Below are 17,683 nucleotides of genomic sequence, written 5' to 3'. Positions count from 1 at the left end.
CATGGACTAAACGTTCTGCTTAATATCAAAGGACGTCTGATTTTGTGGCTGTTTGATATTGAAGGGTAAGTCTGATATTAAAGTATAAGTCTGACATTTTAAAAAGTAGCCTGAAAAAGTAAATATGGCACTGAATAAACTGGGAAATACTGTAAATCTGACATGATAAAAGTAAAGCCTGACATAAAAAGGGCAACTATGATATCATAATGGCTAATGAGTAAATATTCAGGTATAGATGTAGCCATATCTTTCCTGCGGTGTTCAGTGTCCTCTCACTCGATCTGAGGGGGACACTCCTGGGGAAGCAAAAATAAATCCTAAGTAAAAATGCAATTTGAATGCCATTTAAAATTGTATGTGATAAGCTGGAGACCAAGACAGAGCTATTCCTTTAAAGTGACATTTGGAAAGTAAGAATTTAGCAAATTGTACCCACAAAAGTATGCCACTCAGGGATGAGTGAGGCTGGTCACTCTTATCTTAAATGTCAGGACCAACTTGCCTAGCCCCAGGCTCCTACACACCTTATGGGGCAACACAGGATTAGTTGATGATGATGAGATACCCACAAAAGTATTTTTCATTCATTCCCACAAAAGAACTTTTCATTCATTCATCATCTAATCCAGTGTTGCCCCATGAGGGGCATGGAAGCCCAGGGCTGGGCAAACTGGTCCTGACATTTAAGATGAGAGTGACCAGCATCACTTATCCCTGAGTGGCATTATGTGGGCAATAAACCCCAACCACCCTTTGGATACAGACCTACACAGGCTCAATCCAATTGGAGCACCTTAATTACGCACTAAACCACCAGGCACCATAATTTGGTTATTGTATATGGTTACCACCCAGCATACTAAATGGTTTCCTGGTGTACAGGAAACCACTTTGCTTGTCACTCAGTGTAGAGCCACCCATAAGCAGAAGGAAGAGGAAAGAATGAAGGAAAGAAAGACAGAAGGAGGAGTGTAAAGTCACCTGTAGGCAGAAGAAAGAGGAAAGAATGAAAGAAGGAAAGCCAGAAGGGCACCACCAGGCACCATAATTTGGTTATATGGTTACTCCTAAAAGACACCACCAACACTTTAAACTGGTCTTGAAACCATTAACATTCACATCTTTTGAGATTTACTACAAATAATGCAATGATTTCATGAGACTATACTGTGGTCATAATGAAAAAAAAACATAAAACACCCTGGTGTACCATCACAATACCCTGCAAAGAGAATACTTGATATCCTAATTAAAACAGAATCAACAGTTTTCTCTTCCAAACAGAATCGGTTTCAGAAATTTAATTATGAAAAGCTTGGTTAATTTTTCATAGTCATTATCGGTGTTTCAGAAATACAATTAATTATGAAAAGCTTGGTTAATTTTTCAGTCATTATTTTCACACACACACACAAAAAAGGAGGGGGGGTTAGAGCTTTTCTGTGAACATGCACATGCTTTCTCTCTCACCTGGTTCCGCTGCAGCATGACTGAGTAGGCATTGTCGGGTAACGCCACATACGAGTACTTCATGATACAGCCAGAGTTCACCATTACACATGTCGTCATTGAAGGTTCTGTGGGTGGAGGTGGTCAAGTCAGAAAGTGGGTGCAGGTGGGTGGAGATGGGTGTGGCTTAGATAGTAGGTGTGTGAGGGGAAGGAAAGAAATAAGAGTGAATGATGGGATTACAAAATGGGCTGGGGAAAGATGGAGGCTGAGGAGAAAATATGAGGTGGTGCAAGCGTAAAGTTGGCACAGGTGTGAACTGCAGGTGAGGTTAGAGAGTGGGGAGATGGGGTGAAAGTAGGCATAGATGAGGAGCTAAGAGGAATGGGGAGTGGATCATGGAGGTAGGAATGAGTATGGGTGGGGGAGTGAAGAGAGGGATGGAAAAATGTGTGGGTTTAGGAAGTGGATGTAGGTGGATAAAAGATTGGGTAAAAAGTGGGTGGGGAGTGGATGGGAATACGAATGTAAGACGAGATGATGGGGTGGGGCAGCACAACTGGTGTGTCTAAATAAGGAAGGGGAACAGAGGTGTACATGCGTGTGAGGTGGGGGGGGGGGGAGCATGGCAGAGTGAGGGAGGACTTGGAAAATAGTCAGGAGTTGGGGTGGGAAAAGGGAAGGGGAAGAAGTTGGATAACAAACACTTCTGTTTATTTATAACACCAGGTGTTGGTGAGGGACACCATGAAGTGGTGGCACTGATATAACCAGAGGGCTCAACTACCTGGGTATGCAAATATCTCTCATTTAGTTCTCTATCCCCCAAAATGAGGATGAGAGACTGCAGGAGGTGAATTTAAGCTGGCAGCCAAGTTTATATTCAGATAAGCCTGGAGTTGCAACTACTATTAAGACTATATCATCCCTCTCCCCCGGCCCTCTCTCTCTCACCCAGACTGTCAACCACCTCCAGGACAACTTGACACTGATGGCAGCGTGGCAGATCTCGATGGTAAGCCACACACAGTACACATGACCTCAGCTTCTCACACACACCAGCTGCATACACAGTGTCCTCGCAGTACATCCCCTTGTACCTGTGAGGAAGTGACACTGTGGTTGTGAGATGAGGAATGTGCAGCTGATACAGTATTAACAAAAATACGATCATTACAATACTAAAAAGTGTGCAATCAATCTATTCCCATTACTGTGCAATCAATATCAACTAAACTGCAACTACCACTAAAAAATATGCCAAGAAAGTATATTAAAATATGTGCAATAATTACATACTATATTACAAATAAGCATTCAGAAAGAAAGATATGAAATGACTATATACTACAGTATCAAACGTAAAGGAAGTACAGTACTAGAAAATGTGCATGGATACTAAATAAATCTTCAATCAATGGCCATTAACCTCTGTGTACTCATTAATATCATATCTGCATAAAATGTATACAATACAAACAAATATGCCATCAGCACTAAACAAATCTATCAAAAACGTATATTAACAAATGTGCAATATATATGAAAAAAAAAAAAGTGGAAATAATGCTAACCCATCCTCACAACTGCATCGCCCACACTCGCAGGTGCCCTTATTGGAACAGATGTGTGCGCCCTCATGTCCCTCCGGTCTGCAGGTGTGGGTGTGGGTGGGGCAGCCGCACGACTCACCCACATACCCAGGACGACACATACACCCTCCACACCTACACTGACCTCTGCTTGGACCTCCACATGGCATACCATCATACCTGTTATCAAAATTCCCCTTAACCAATATTTCCTCTTAAGAAGTACCCACACAATTACCCTGGCCTCTGCTCAGACCCCCACATTGCATATCATCGTACATGTGTTGTCAAAAGTCCCATACAGAGGATGCCCATTGTACATCCACCACCTGACATCATCATATTTATTTTATACCAAAATACCTGTTGTTATTATCTTGCCAGTCGTGTATCATAGGAATCACTTAAAAAATAATCATTTCAGACTGAGATGCTGGAATGTTATTTATCCAGGCACCTCAATGAGTTAAATAAACTTGAGTTTAATATTTTATTTTTGACTTTCTTTGTAAGTGAGAAATTCACTAGACTACAGCCTTAGGATCTTTTTTTTCCCCCCATCGCCCCATAAGTAATATATTTATAACATGTACCTGACGTTTATCACAATACACCACTGTACCTGGTATGGCATACCAGCATGTCATACTTGCATGACTGGGTCACCAGCACACTTGTTATTATTTAAAAATTTGTCATATAATGTCATACACTGGTCATACCAGCATGCCTGTTAATATTATCATACTTGTCACATACTGTTATACACTGGTCATACCAGCATGCCTGTTAATATTATCATATTTGTTCACATACTGTTATATACTAGTCATACCAACACACTGATGTCACAAACATTTAATTCAACACTGTTAAAACACAAAAACACAGTCAAACACTAAAAACACTCACAACTGACAAGTGTGGTCACTACACTGACAGAAGCTGCCGTAGTACTCCTCCTCACACTGACAGTGTCCACACCAGCACTGTCCATGGCTGCTGCACACCTGCCCATCATCACCTGTGCAGCTCTCCACACCTGTTGGGCATGTGTGATCCTCTTCCTCCATCTCAACTTGATTAACAAAGTGTCCACGACCTCGACCACGGCCCTGTATATAGCATCATCATTATCAACATCACTATCCTATGCCTCAGTGTTATCACTACCATTAATATCATCAGCACAATCTTATTTACTTGTATTATTACTGCGGACATTGTAATGATATTCATGATTATCACCAAGCTTTCCAAACTTAGAGTTTGTTCCTCAAGCGCGCACACACACACACACACACACACACACACACACACACACACACCAAAAGTATAGCTAATTATTCAGCTTGGTGGAATATTGAATAGCAAAGTACAGAAGTCAAAGAACAACTCACACCACCCCTGAAACCTTGCACCCTGTCGGTAAAAGCTCGAAACTCCTGCCAGAGGGACGAAAGGTTAGCCCGTAGCCAGGCCACGTCCACCACCTCCTCCTCCCCTATCTCATCCACACTCGCCACCTCACTCATATCATGTGCACGACGGGAATCCTGCTTCTGACGACGACGCTCCTCTCTGAAATATGACAAGGATATTTGAAAAGAATATGTGGTAAATACACACACACACACACACACACACACACACTACTTCTAACTCCGTTGCCCCTCTCTGTAATATGACAAATTAACTGATGCTCCTCTGTAATATGACAAGGATTGAATGATATGCGAACAAATGTTTCAATCATATACTTATTTTCAGTCATAAATACCTACATTAGGATATTTGTTTAGGACACCAATGCTCCTTTAAGTTATAAAATAAATATGGTAACAGTACACACTCACCCTGTGACAAATGAAGGCAATGATTCAGTACTGTCGAGGTTTGTTTTTGATGCCAATGTTCCTTCCGTGGTGCAACAATGAAGAAATACGGAAGCACACAATACTTGTACTCTTATGTACATTCCTCCATCGTCTCTCCTCTGCTCACCTTCTCTTCATCCTGACCTATCTCCTCCCTTGCCCTAACCTCCCCCTTTCATAACTCCTCTATCTCCTCCCACTCCTTCCCTCCTCACCTTATAAATCAGTTCCCTTCTCCACGCTCCCATCCCCTCTTCACTTTCTCACTCATTTCCTTCCTCTCTCCCATCCCCTCCTAAACTTCTAACTCAATTCCCTCTTCCTCTCTCCCATCCCCTCCTTTCTCACTCATTTCCCTCCTCTCTCCAATCCCCTCTTCACCTTCTCAGTCATTCCCTTCCTCTCTCCCATTCCCCTCTCACCTTCTCTCCATCCTAGCCTGTCTCCTTTCCTCTCTCAGTCTCCTCCTTTCCTCCCGTGTCAAAGGCCTGATCACGTCACCCACATCCATGCCGCCGCCCGCACCCACGCCTCCAGCAGCTGTGTTGTGGTGTGTCCTACGCAGCTGCTGTAGCCCCACCAGCCTCACACCACCCCCGCGATGCCCTTCAGAGTTCATTTGTCGTCTGTGGTGCACCTCTGGAATACCGAAGTCTGTGTCAGGTAAGATTATTATATAGATCTGCATAATAACAACAACAACAATAATAATAATAATAATAATAAATAATAATAATAACAATTCATCATCATATCTTCACTGGACCTCAGAGTCCATTTGTTGTCCGTACTGTGTGTATACGGTATAATAACTAATATCACGGAGTAAAAAAAAAAAAAAAAATCCTCTAAGACATAACGGTTATTGTAAAGTGTATTAATATCATTCACCTACCTATCACTTATGCCGTCTTGCACAAATCCATCACTCAATTAGCGTCTAAGCTGCACCTCTGATGATATAAAGCTGTCATGAAAACTCAAGCGCAAGTGCGCCTCAGGACACAAGAACTCACGAAAGACCATGTGGGTGTATGGGTGTGGGTTAATCCAATCTCATACCCTTTTGGATAACGAGCCTTTGGTTCAGTGACTGCACACACGAACAGTTTGGCCAGGTTAGGTTAGTCCTGTCGTGTGTGTTCCAAGTGTGTTCATTCACTGACCGGGGACTCGCCATCTACAAAGGAATGGAGGAAGATTTCACCCACACTCTGAAAGAACCCTATGATTTTATAAGTGAATATACTTCTAAAGTGGAGTGGTATATGAGAGACGGGTGTGTGAGCTGGGAGCAGGGCAACGAAATGGCGGGGGACAGGGCGACTTGGAAGCAATTTGTTTGTGGTCACCCCTTACGGGATTAAGGCGTCTGGCAATGGATAGATAGATTGATTTGTAAAACTGTCTGGCAGCAGATAGAATACAACACTTACCCTGGCCCCATACTGCAGCCACCACCACACACACCACTATCACCGCTGGTCGCCATACGTCCACCATCATGAAACCTGGAATGAATAATATAAATCAGTACAATACGATAAAAACATACAGGTGATAAAAAAATAAACAACCATTACACAGGAAAAACTTGCGTAAAAACTTCCACGCGGTTACGATGCTGAGGGGAATCCGCTTGGTTATACAAACACCCTTCAACTCCCACTCTATCCCCCCCCCCAAGGAAGATGGTGGACTATAGCAAAAAGGGCACTTCAGCCAACAGTCCTTCGGGTTCACACTCAGATGAACCTGGCGACACAAAAGCTACAAACAGAAAAACAAACAAATATTGGGTGGGAAAAGGCGGGTAGGTGAGAGGGCTAAGTGTAGGTACAGGACAGTATCAGACAGACAGATGGAGATAGGTAAGCAGGCAGGCATTTCTTACAAGGGGACAAACAGGTACAGTAGGTGGACACGTAAGTAGGCATAGGTAGGTTGGATTTACTATTAAAGCAACGGAAAAAAGAACAGGTGGGTATCAGAAACACTACGTGGACAGGTAAACAAACACAGGTAAGTTGGATTTATTAATAAGGAACGGAAACAACAGGTGGGTCTATGGGTAGGTGGCCATTACTAATAAAGGTATACACTAAGTGGATATTACTAATAATGGAGGGGAAACAAATTTTATGTCGGCAAGCAGACGTAATTAGCGGAGGCACAGACAAAGGTTAATTAGATATTCGTGGGCAGGTAGGGTGTGAAATGGAGGGGTGTGATATACAACTGCGTGAAAATACAAAACTATACGCTGAACTTCTTGCTGTTACTGCTGCTGATGTTCTTCTGTTTGTTAATGTTGTTCTGTTGATTTAGATATGTGTTGTTTTATATTTACTGCTGATGATGTTCCTGAAGGTACAGATGACGAAAGAATGGAGATATGGGTCAATTTTGATGATGAAGGGAAAAAGTAACAAGTGCAAAGCAAATGGGGTCAGTAAGTAGGTAGGCAGGTCAGTAGGATGAGGGAGGGGGGAGAGGAAGTGTAGTGCGTCAGGGAGAGAAGGAGGTAAGTAGGTAAGTACAGAGCTTCTAGGGAGGGTAAGTAGACACAGAAGGAAGGATGGACTGATGAGGAAGTACAGAACTGCGTAAATGGCCAGAGGTAAGTTTGCAAGTAGAGATGGGTGGATGGATAGGTAGGTAGGTAGGTAGGAAAGAATTAGGGAAGTAAGAAGGTACAAAGATGAGAGAGGTAAGTAGGTGGGTAGCTTTCGTACTGAGAGAGAGAGAGAGAGAGAGAGAGAGAGGAAGGTGAAGCATGAAGGATGAACTGATGGCGATAGGTAAGAGGGTAGTGACGAATGAATGAGGGAAATAATAATAATAATAATGAAAATGAAGTGAGCAAAAGGATAAGAGGTAGAGGCAGGGAAAGTATATAATTATTAATGTGCAGTAGATATAGACTGGAGAAGGTAAGTAGATAGGCAGGTAGAAAATGAATGGGTGAGTGAGTGAGGTAGGCGAAAGAAGGGCAATGGATGGATGGACAAATGGATGGAGGAATGTAGAATGGATAAGCTGCGTGAGTTGAGTGGGTGGGAGAATGACTGACTGAGTGAATAAGTGCGTGAATGAGTGAGCTGGCCTAAAGGACGAAGATACACAGTAGATGGATATATAGGAGGATGGAATGTGGGTGGATAAGTCGAGAGAGTGTGAGTGCGTGTGTGTGGGAGAATGAATGGATTAGTAACACAGCCAAAAGAAGGATGAACAGATGGATGGATGGACTAATGGATGGAGGTATGTGAGTGAGTGAAGTACAGGATATCACCACCAGCCAGTGACGTTGCAGGAAGTGGCCCCTCTCTCTCGCCCCCACAGCTTCGTGTTCACCGTTCAAAAGTTCGTTTACACACCCAAAACGACGCCCGCGGTTCCCTTCAGCCCTGCCCATACTGCAGTTCACTCATACCCTTTTCAAAACACTCTTGAAACCCACAAAAATCTTTTCAAAATCAAGAGATCACGATTAACCGTGAAAAATGTAAAAGCAATTCACTCCAGACGTCATAGGCAGTACTTCATAAAATGAACGTCCCGGAAAGTAGCTGGGAATAAATGAAAAATAAATGTATGAATGAATAATGTTGGAATGAAGGCGTTGTGAAAAAATTAACAAAAATAAACATAAATTCAATGTCACTGAAGCGGACATTAACTGAATAAATGGGTCTAATTAATTCACAAAAATATAATCGGAATAAAGGCGTTACCTGAATGAAAAATAAATAAATAATGCGATTAATTTTTCCGTCACGATTTTTTTATCCGTCGATCTGATGAATGACCTTGACCTCTGACCTTTAATTAGACCTTTTAGTTTCAGGTAACGTCTCTCTCTCTCTCTCTCTCTCTCTCTCTCTCTCTCATACACACACACACATCTAGTACTTCAATATAGCATATACATACATACAGTACATACATAAATACTGCGACAGTGCAAGAAAGAACGCGAAAACAAAGACAAAAAAATTAACGTGACATTACGAATACATAATCAAGAAATCAGAGAAAATGCGAGTCTGATTGGGAAATGAGTTACGTGAAAATGCAGATGGAGAATGGACAGTAAGTGGGATGTAAGGATGCTCCATTAATCACACACACACACACGCGCGCGGTTACTAAGATATGATACACGTTCAGTCTAATTATTTCGTAGTCTAAAGCCTCAACTGACTAAACCATCCCCGCCCCCCATCGTTCCCCCTCCATCCCCTATCTCACTCAATCCCCCCTTCCCCTTCTCCCTCCCATCCCTACCGTCCCCCCCCCCCTTTTTTTTCCCACCTTTCCTACCCCTCTCCCTTCCCACCCCACCCTCTCCTCTCCCCTTCACCTCAACTCCCCCGGACATGCCACTGGTCTCAGGGGACTCTCTCTCTCTCTCTCTCTCTCTCTCTCTCTCTCGTTAATAAAGGAGTAAAGGAAGCGTCAATAGTTCGTGGAATCAGTTATCAGAGGAAGCTGTGTGATAAGCCTTATTAAATCTGAACCCTGCAATCCGGTCACGTATTTTGGGTGTTTAATTCTTCTGCTGCTGCTATTACTTCTCTCTCTCTCTCTCTCTCTCTCTCTCATAAAATTCCACTGGAGGATAAGCTTGGCTACACTCTTTTCATTTCAAGTTGGCCCAGATTTTCGTCCTTCTGAAGCTTATTTCACATAGCTCAATGGCTGGAAAAAAAAAAAAAATGCTAAGGTTCACATCTTTTCCGTAGCACTTCTTCGTGACTAACATGGTAATCTTGTGTTATTTTCTTTTCACAACTCAGGCCTATTCAATGCAGACGAGATGGTAAGCGCTGCATTTTAACTGGGCGTAAAACTGCCATTTCTGCATCTTGAATACGCAGCAATTGCAACAAAATAACACTAGAAAATGGTGCTAGTCACGAGGCAGTGCTGTGGAGAGGATGCAGAACAGGCTACAAAAGGACAAAAATCATCTCAACTCTTTCTACTTGGTCTAAAACTGTCATCTCTCCATTTTGAATACTGTAACAAGAAATTAACAACAGAATATAATGTTAGTCACGAAGAAGTGCTGTGAAAAGGACGTAGAGCCATTGCATTGCCCTATTCTGCCACTGAGCTACGGGAAATAAGTCACAAAAGGACAAATATCTGAGCCAAGTTAAGGTGCACGGACTATAGTGAAATTGAGCGAACTAGAGTAGGCTACGATTTATTGATTTACTGAGGGGGGCTATTGTCTTACTATTGCCATACGATTTTATTTTCAGCTTTGGGGAGGCCTCGTACTGAAAGGGCCCAAAACAATCTCCAACAACCACCAAGATGACATTATTGTTTTATTCTTGCTTTTACCGGACGATTTTATTCGGCTATGGGAAGATTTTTTTAATGTGGAGGGATCAGATGTAACCACAATTAACCCCTTCGGTGCGAGGTATTTCCTAAGATAAAAAAAAATTCCTGATGACAGCATGAATTAATGAAAAATAATATATGTCGCCGAATTTAAGTTTAAGCGCGCAAATCTAGGAAATCATACTCTTACAAACCATTTAAATATCTCGGAAAAATAAACGCCTGGTCAACGGTGCTTAACAACTTATTTTACTTATATTCCAAAGGTCTCCACCAAATTCAATATAACAAACGGCTCTGCTGTACTTTGAAGGTAATTACTTCCATAAAACTAAACATAGATCTGCCAATTTTCCAGCGTCCCGATTAATTTCACTAAACTGATTAGTATTCGGAATAATCTTACTAATCTAATGTAATTCCTCGATTGCATTTACTAACCTTATACTATGCTGATAAAATCACTATCCAAGAGTGTGGTGGAAGTGAAGAAAGTCCTGGGTAATCCCGCACTGTGAGGACGCACTAAAACGACTGAGCCCAGAGGGAAGACATCAGGGTTGCCAAGTAGGTCACCAGTGCAGTAACATTTCCTCTTGATATCACAAAGCTACTACATTCGGTTATACCTTGACATACTGCGAGAAAATGGACTGATTTCAAAACTGATCTATAAAAGTCAATACCCTCAGACTTCGGGAGGCTTCTCAGTGTACAGTACAGGTTTCTCCCTTCATTCTCAGTGGTTATTAGCAAAAGTCGTCTGGTGTTGATTAAAATAGATGAATCGGGTCTTGCATTTAAAACCATATTGCTAAGGGAAAAAATAATGTTAAAACTTACAGAACACTGTCAGAAGTTGGTAAAAACATATAAATCATGAATTTTCTGGATGCAAAACGTTAAAAAATTTTCTGCATGAATTTAGCTACATTCCTAGTTAAGTCCAACCGCTCTACTGGCAACACTGGGAAGGATGAAACGATTCTTAAATCCTCGAGTGCATGAGAACTGGCGGTAAGGGAGTATTTATAAAGTCTCCTATGCTTAAATTCTGTATGGGTCTGTTTGCTTATCCTTAGCCTTCACTCGGACACCTACCAAACACATCACAGACAAACCAGAGCGAATACTATGATGAAAATATGAATACCGTGATTTCTTAAATTTATAAACATTTTAAACTGCGTACTGTGCTCACGGATTTTGTTTTCACTGATACGGCTATTAAAAATTTCACAACTAAACCAGAGTGAATATTAAAGTGAAAAAAATACGATAAAGCAACCGATTTCTGATAACAATTAAGTGCTATGGCGAGTTATTGTATTAGTCACGATGCTTTGATAGATAGATCGTACGTCTGGCAGCTCGGTACCGTCTGCGAGGGGACGAGGTGAGGGGATGTGAGAGGAAACTGGCAGACTCTATTGCCTGTTGTTTTCATGTCAGAACTACTCTTACAACTTCGAAAACTACATCGGGGTTACATGAAATTCGATGAACTTTATATATATAAGGCTGTAATGTCTCCTTGGTTACTAGTCCAATCAACTCTAATCTAACACCTGACCATCGTCTGAGCTTAAAGGGATTTGGGATTTTCGACATATGGAAACAAGCAACTATAACAAATGATAAATTCCTTGTCGTAACTTTATTTTTACATTTTTTTTAATGCAAGGAAGAAGGAAGCACAGGCCAGGAGCCCCCAAACCGTTCCAAGAAGAAATAAAATACAATACAAAAGAGCCAAATTCAAGGGAAAAGTCTGCACTTTTCCTTGTCCTGCCTACATAAATAATAATAATAATAATAATAATAATAATAATAGTAGTAGTAGTAGTAGTAGTAGTAATTTTCTCGCAACTCAATTTATGAAAGAACAAGATATATACGAAGGTTCGACACTACGAGTACACTTGTCCTTTCTGCAAACAAAAATAACAACATACACTTATCAACTATCTGCTAAAGGGAGGGCGGCTGCACCACGAATTTATAACCAGTGTCTGTACCTGTATATAACTGTATTTACCTGCATATAACTGTATTTGCTGATGAAGCTGTACGGCATGAACCACCACTTTGTTTTATATGTTCTCTGTGTACCTCTACAACAATAAATATTTCAATTAATCAATCAATCGGATACGACGGAATATATCACTAACTTCTCTGCGAATCTCTTAACAGCAATGGACATTATTTGTTTACATTAGCTCGTCTCATACATCCACGCTATTTTATTTAGCCTTTGAGGGATTAATTTAAAAATACAAGGTTAAATGAAGACTATATTTAATCTCTCTTGTACGAACAATTTCTCTGAGAGAGAGAGAGAGAGAGAGAGAGAGAGAGAGAGAGAGAGAGAGAGAGAGAGAGAGAGAGAGAGAGAGAGAGAATCGTCTATGGCAGGAAATGCAAAACACGTCATCGACCTGAAGGGATGAAAATTCAAAATACGCGGCAGACACCAAACAGTACCCGGCCCTCTCAGATAAGCCGAAAGCAGACATCAAGGGGGGGTTGAACGCAGACAAGAGGCGAGGTAATCTAGGCCGAACGAAACATTATGGGAGAGGGGGTGAGACGCAGAGCAGACAGTTATCATTACCCATGGCCCATAAAACCAAGGTCATTACCTGTCTGTAACGCACCATTTTTAGCATCCGTCTGGTGTCTGTAATTCAGCCATGATACTGAAATCCCGCCAAGACACAAATATTCCCATGACAGTAGTAGTAGCAGAAAAGAGACGAGTAGTAGTAGTAGTATGTAGTAGTAGTAGCAGTACTAGTAGTAGTAGCAGTAGTTGTAGTAGTAGTAGTAGTAGTGACAGTAGAAAAGAGACTAGTAGTAGTAGTAATAGTAGTAGTAGCAATAATAATAATAATAATAATAATAATAATAATAATATTGGCATCACACTAATGCAATAAACTGCAACAAACAAATTCAAAAACGTCAAAATACAAACAGAATACTTGATGTGCTTTACGCGGAATGTTATCGAAAATTCAGAAATCGTGCCATGATTATTCAAGTTTATACAAAATCAATAGGTGGTGAAAATAGTTTAAAATCATAACCGTACTAAATTATTTCTACTCTAACGGTCTAAAACTGCCATCGCCCCACCTTGAATGCAGAGTACTAACTATAAATTAAACTAGAATATGATGCTAGTCACGAAGAAGTGCTACGGAAAGTACGTAGAGCCATAGTATTGTCTTATTCTGCCACTGAGCTATGTGAAGTAAGCTGCAAAAAGGCGAAAATCTGGGCCAAATCAGAGTAAAAATAGCATAAACAACAATCTGGAAAAGCACCTTATATGTCTTACTTGACTGAAAAATAAATAAATAAATAAATAAATCGTGTACATAGAGATAAGTATTACACCTTAAGACGAATTTATAACATTAAACTTTTCAAAAATTTTAAAATCTGTGAAGGAAACTTCCCCCCCCCCCAAAAAAAAAAAAAAAGCGAACACTTAAACTAGTTCTCATATTAGGTACCGATATCAAAATTACAATAGGTAAAAACCTGCGTAACAGACGATGACAAAATATTACAACACAGGCAACAGTAAATCAGGAGAAGCAATCTAACCACACCAAAATAGTGTTCAAGCCGCGTAAAATTCAGTACTACCATTCCCAATAAACCAAAAATATCGAAGGTGGTTAAGGATATAAAAAAAAAAGTCAGTGTGAATATGCAAAATAAAAAGCCAAACCATCTGAACACAAAAATATAAAGCTCTAAACTCGCACTATGACTGGCGAAAATTTAATAACACTGCAACAAGCCACGGATGATGTACAAATAAAGATCAGTAAACACACACACACACACACACACACACGTTCAAACTGCGTACCATGACTTGAGAAAATTAGGCATTAACTTTTAAACAGGCCAAAAATCTTAGTTGAAAAAAAAAAAAAAAAAAAAAAAAAGCGAAGGAAAACAGTAACTCTTCATGAAAAATAAACCCGACGAAAACTATCACCATAATTATAATACTGATAATAATAATAATAATAATAATAATAATAATAATAATAATAATAAGGATCAAAATTCCGCACTAAGACTTGCGAAAATCGACGCTAAATTTACGTAAGTGACAGCAACCACGACATTGGCCCGATTAACCGGGGTCAACCACACTCGGCCCTTTGATTGTTGGCGGTGGGGGCGGTTGTTGTGGCGGCTGATTGTGGTTGCTAGGGATGGCTGGGGCTGCTAGGGAACCGGACCGTTATGGCTGACTGCGGTTGCTGTGGCTACGGGCGGTTATGGCTGTGGGGTTGCTTTGAAAACGGAGGGTTATGGCAGAGTACGGATGCGGTGGAATCAGTTAAGAGGTGAAGACTCGTACTGCACACCCGTTGTTCATCTAAATCCATTTCCTTTTCTGTCTTTATTCTTGTTTTTCCTTTTATGTCTTTATTTTTGTTTATGATGCGTCCCCCCACCTATGACGGAGGAGACATTAAGTCTGTCCGTGCGTGGGTGGGTAGGTGCGTCCGTAACACTTGTGGGCACAACATCTCCTGAACACATCAACGGATTCCCACCTAATTTTTGTCTGTGATACGGTACGAAGGAGCGATGAGCTGATTACGTCGGCAAGGTCAAGGGGTCAAAGGTCAAGGTCAAATGGGGTCGACTTAGTTCATCTTTAGTCACATTTCAACCCACAATGATGGTCGGTTACTAAGATCCCTAACCCCTTTCAGCTCAGTTGAAGGCCAAATGTAGTCAAACTGGAGGATAAATTTGACTAGTAACCAAGAAGACTCATTCCTATTTAAATTTCAGGCAACCATGACTAAGATACGTATTCTCCTCGGTTAAGGGAGTTCCCTAACACCACTTCCTTAGCGATTTATTTTTGGATACGGCTACTTTAAATCAATTTGTACGATTATTTATGAAGAGTATGGTGGTATTTGACGGATTTAGATGGCACTGGAGGAAAGTAAAGAGTAATAAGGAAAATAAATCGCTTAGGAAGAGGTGTTAGGGAGTTGGAAAAGGAGAGAGAGAGAGAGAGAGAGAGAGAGAGAGAGAGAGAGAGAGAGAGAGAGAGAGATGGGTTGGATATGGGGTCGACTTTTAAATGGCACTGGGGATTTCTTAGCACTACTACCTTAGCGATTTATTCTGTACAGGGGGATTTCTTAACACCTCTTCTTTAGCGATTTATTGTGCCCTTTTTAGCTCACTATCCTCTTCCCAAACACTGAAAAACCGTCCTCTCTCTCTCCTCACACACACACACACACACACACACACACACACACATACACCTGATACCTACAACCATACATACCAAATTGGTTGATGCACGGACACACCAACACAGCTGGCATGACACACATAAATACATACATGATATTCAACACACACACACACACGACTGATACCCACGGTAACAAGTGTACACAGTTCGCAGTGTGTGTGTGTGTGTGTGTGTGTGTGTGTGTGTGTGTGTGAGAGAGAGAGAGAGAGAGAGAGAGAGAGAGAGAGAGAGAGAGAGAGAGAGAGGAGATCTACTGATGGGCACTGATTCCACCCTGCTGAGTACACTCACACACACACACACACACACATCACTTTCAGAGCTTATACCAGCCCACTTGCATATCTTATCAACTTACACGTGTACGGATCCACAGCTTACACACACACACACACACACACACACTACTTTTCCCCCTCCTTCCCCTCTCCTCCCCATTCAAAAACCATCATAATCATCGATAATATGAATAATAATTAATTTTGATTTGCTGCCCCTCTACTTTATATTTTCTGCATTATGAGAGAGAGAGAGAGAGAGAGAGAGAGAGAGAGAGAGAATCAACACAGGTGTACAAGTGTCCCAGATGTTACACAGTGGTGCCACATCTCACAAACCACATACATTCCTTTATCATCCACAAAATCATTAAAAAAAAACAAATTCCAAAAAACTTATCCAAATAAAAATAAACGAACATAAGTAAAATAACGATCAAATTCAAATTCAAAAACCAAAACCGCCAAAAATTCTTGAGTGAGTACATACGGTGTGCCAAGATTCTAGCCTTCAGTGCCATTTCGGGTGTGGAGGGGGGTGGTGCATGTGTGTCTGGTCTCTGACTAAACTAGATGTATATTTACTTACAAAACGTGAATTCGGTTGTGTTTGAGGGTGTTACTCGCGATTACACACTTACATATGGTCTTCATTGAGGTATTTTATACTTCTAAATCCTGTAATGTAAATGGCTTAGTGGTTGTAAAAATAAGCAAGTCCCGTACTTCGTAAAAAACGGCTATTTTCTTCTATCTGATGGAAACGTATCTACACATAAGTATATATCTCAAGGCTACGATGAGCTAGGATTAACGTGGAGATAAAACAAGAAGCCACTGCAAACTACAAGGAATATACACCGATTCCATTACAAAATACTAGAGATCGTGCGGTGATGCAAAGATGACGGTTTTGAATATGATCTAGCTATATCAGATCCCCACACTTAAGAGCCAGTTAAACAAAATCTGCCCCCCACCAAAAAAAAAAAAAATAAAAAAATAAATAAATAAATAAAGAATCAAACCCTTGACTTTAACTGTTGCTCCCTCGTGAAACTTTCTTTTCTTTTTTGTAGGCACATGTCCTCATCCAGTCCTTATTGAAAAAAAAATAATAATCAAATAATCTAACTAGACCATTAACTCTCACAGATCCTAAACCCGTTAAACTAAAAATATATACAAAATATATAAAGTGCAAACGTTTCAAGATGCAGCCACATATCCATTTCGGACTACAGTAACAAAGCATAATTAGCACAATACATAGAGCCAAGGTGTCAAAAATAACACATGAAACTCTCAACTGCAAACCATCACTCACTTGAACCGTGCAACTTTTCAATGTGTAAAATTTTTCACAAAGTTTCGGAGCCAGTGACAAAAAATAATCACAAGATATCGACAAAGTGACAACAAAGTAAAATAATACGCCAGTGACAATAAAAAAAAAAAAAAATCCGCTGAACTCAATTAAAAAAATCTCCCCATATCCTCGCTCTTGGGAAAAAGTGACAAGAAACCAAGACCTAATATTTCTCTCATTAACCACTGAACTCAAATGCCATTTTTTTTTCCTTTCTCACTCCAAAAAACTCTCCTCATGTCCTCGCTTCCTGGTCAAGGTGGCAAAGCAGAAGTATAAGAACAAGAAGATCAACAAACTCCTGACATCTTGAATTAAAATTTAAAAAATCAAAACCCTCTCCCATTAACCGATGATCTAGAAAAGAAAATCATACTCCCCCCTCCCCCCCCACACACAATTAACAGCTGAACTTCAAGAACTTGTTGAAACGT

The 17,683-nt window shown here is 40.7% G+C and overlaps 1 protein-coding gene across 1 annotated transcript; it reads right to left on the bottom strand.

Moving 5' to 3' along the window:
- Positions 1-98: 98 nt before the first annotated feature.
- On the bottom strand, positions 99-10,807 carry LOC145394345 (uncharacterized). Its single transcript, XM_080268221.1, has 9 exons — positions 10,724-10,807; positions 6,358-6,432; positions 5,344-5,560; positions 4,445-4,625; positions 3,957-4,159; positions 3,027-3,224; positions 2,407-2,552; positions 1,474-1,580; positions 99-299 (listed from the first exon to the last, which is right to left on the bottom strand). Exons 2-9 carry the CDS (start codon positions 6,425-6,427, stop codon positions 276-278), a joined length of 1,146 nt encoding a protein of 381 aa, XP_080124347.1. The 5' UTR covers positions 6,428-6,432; positions 10,724-10,807; the 3' UTR covers positions 99-275.
- Between the last annotated feature and the right edge of the window lie 6,876 nt (positions 10,808-17,683).

This window comes from Coenobita brevimanus, chromosome 27 (genome assembly GCF_032717465.1).
Source record: "Coenobita brevimanus isolate Jiangsu-jjx chromosome 27, ASM3271746v2, whole genome shotgun sequence".
Lineage (NCBI taxonomy): Eukaryota > Metazoa > Arthropoda > Malacostraca > Decapoda > Coenobitidae > Coenobita > Coenobita brevimanus.
Note: the sequence above shows the minus strand (reverse complement) of the source record. Positions and strands in the feature narration are given on the sequence as shown.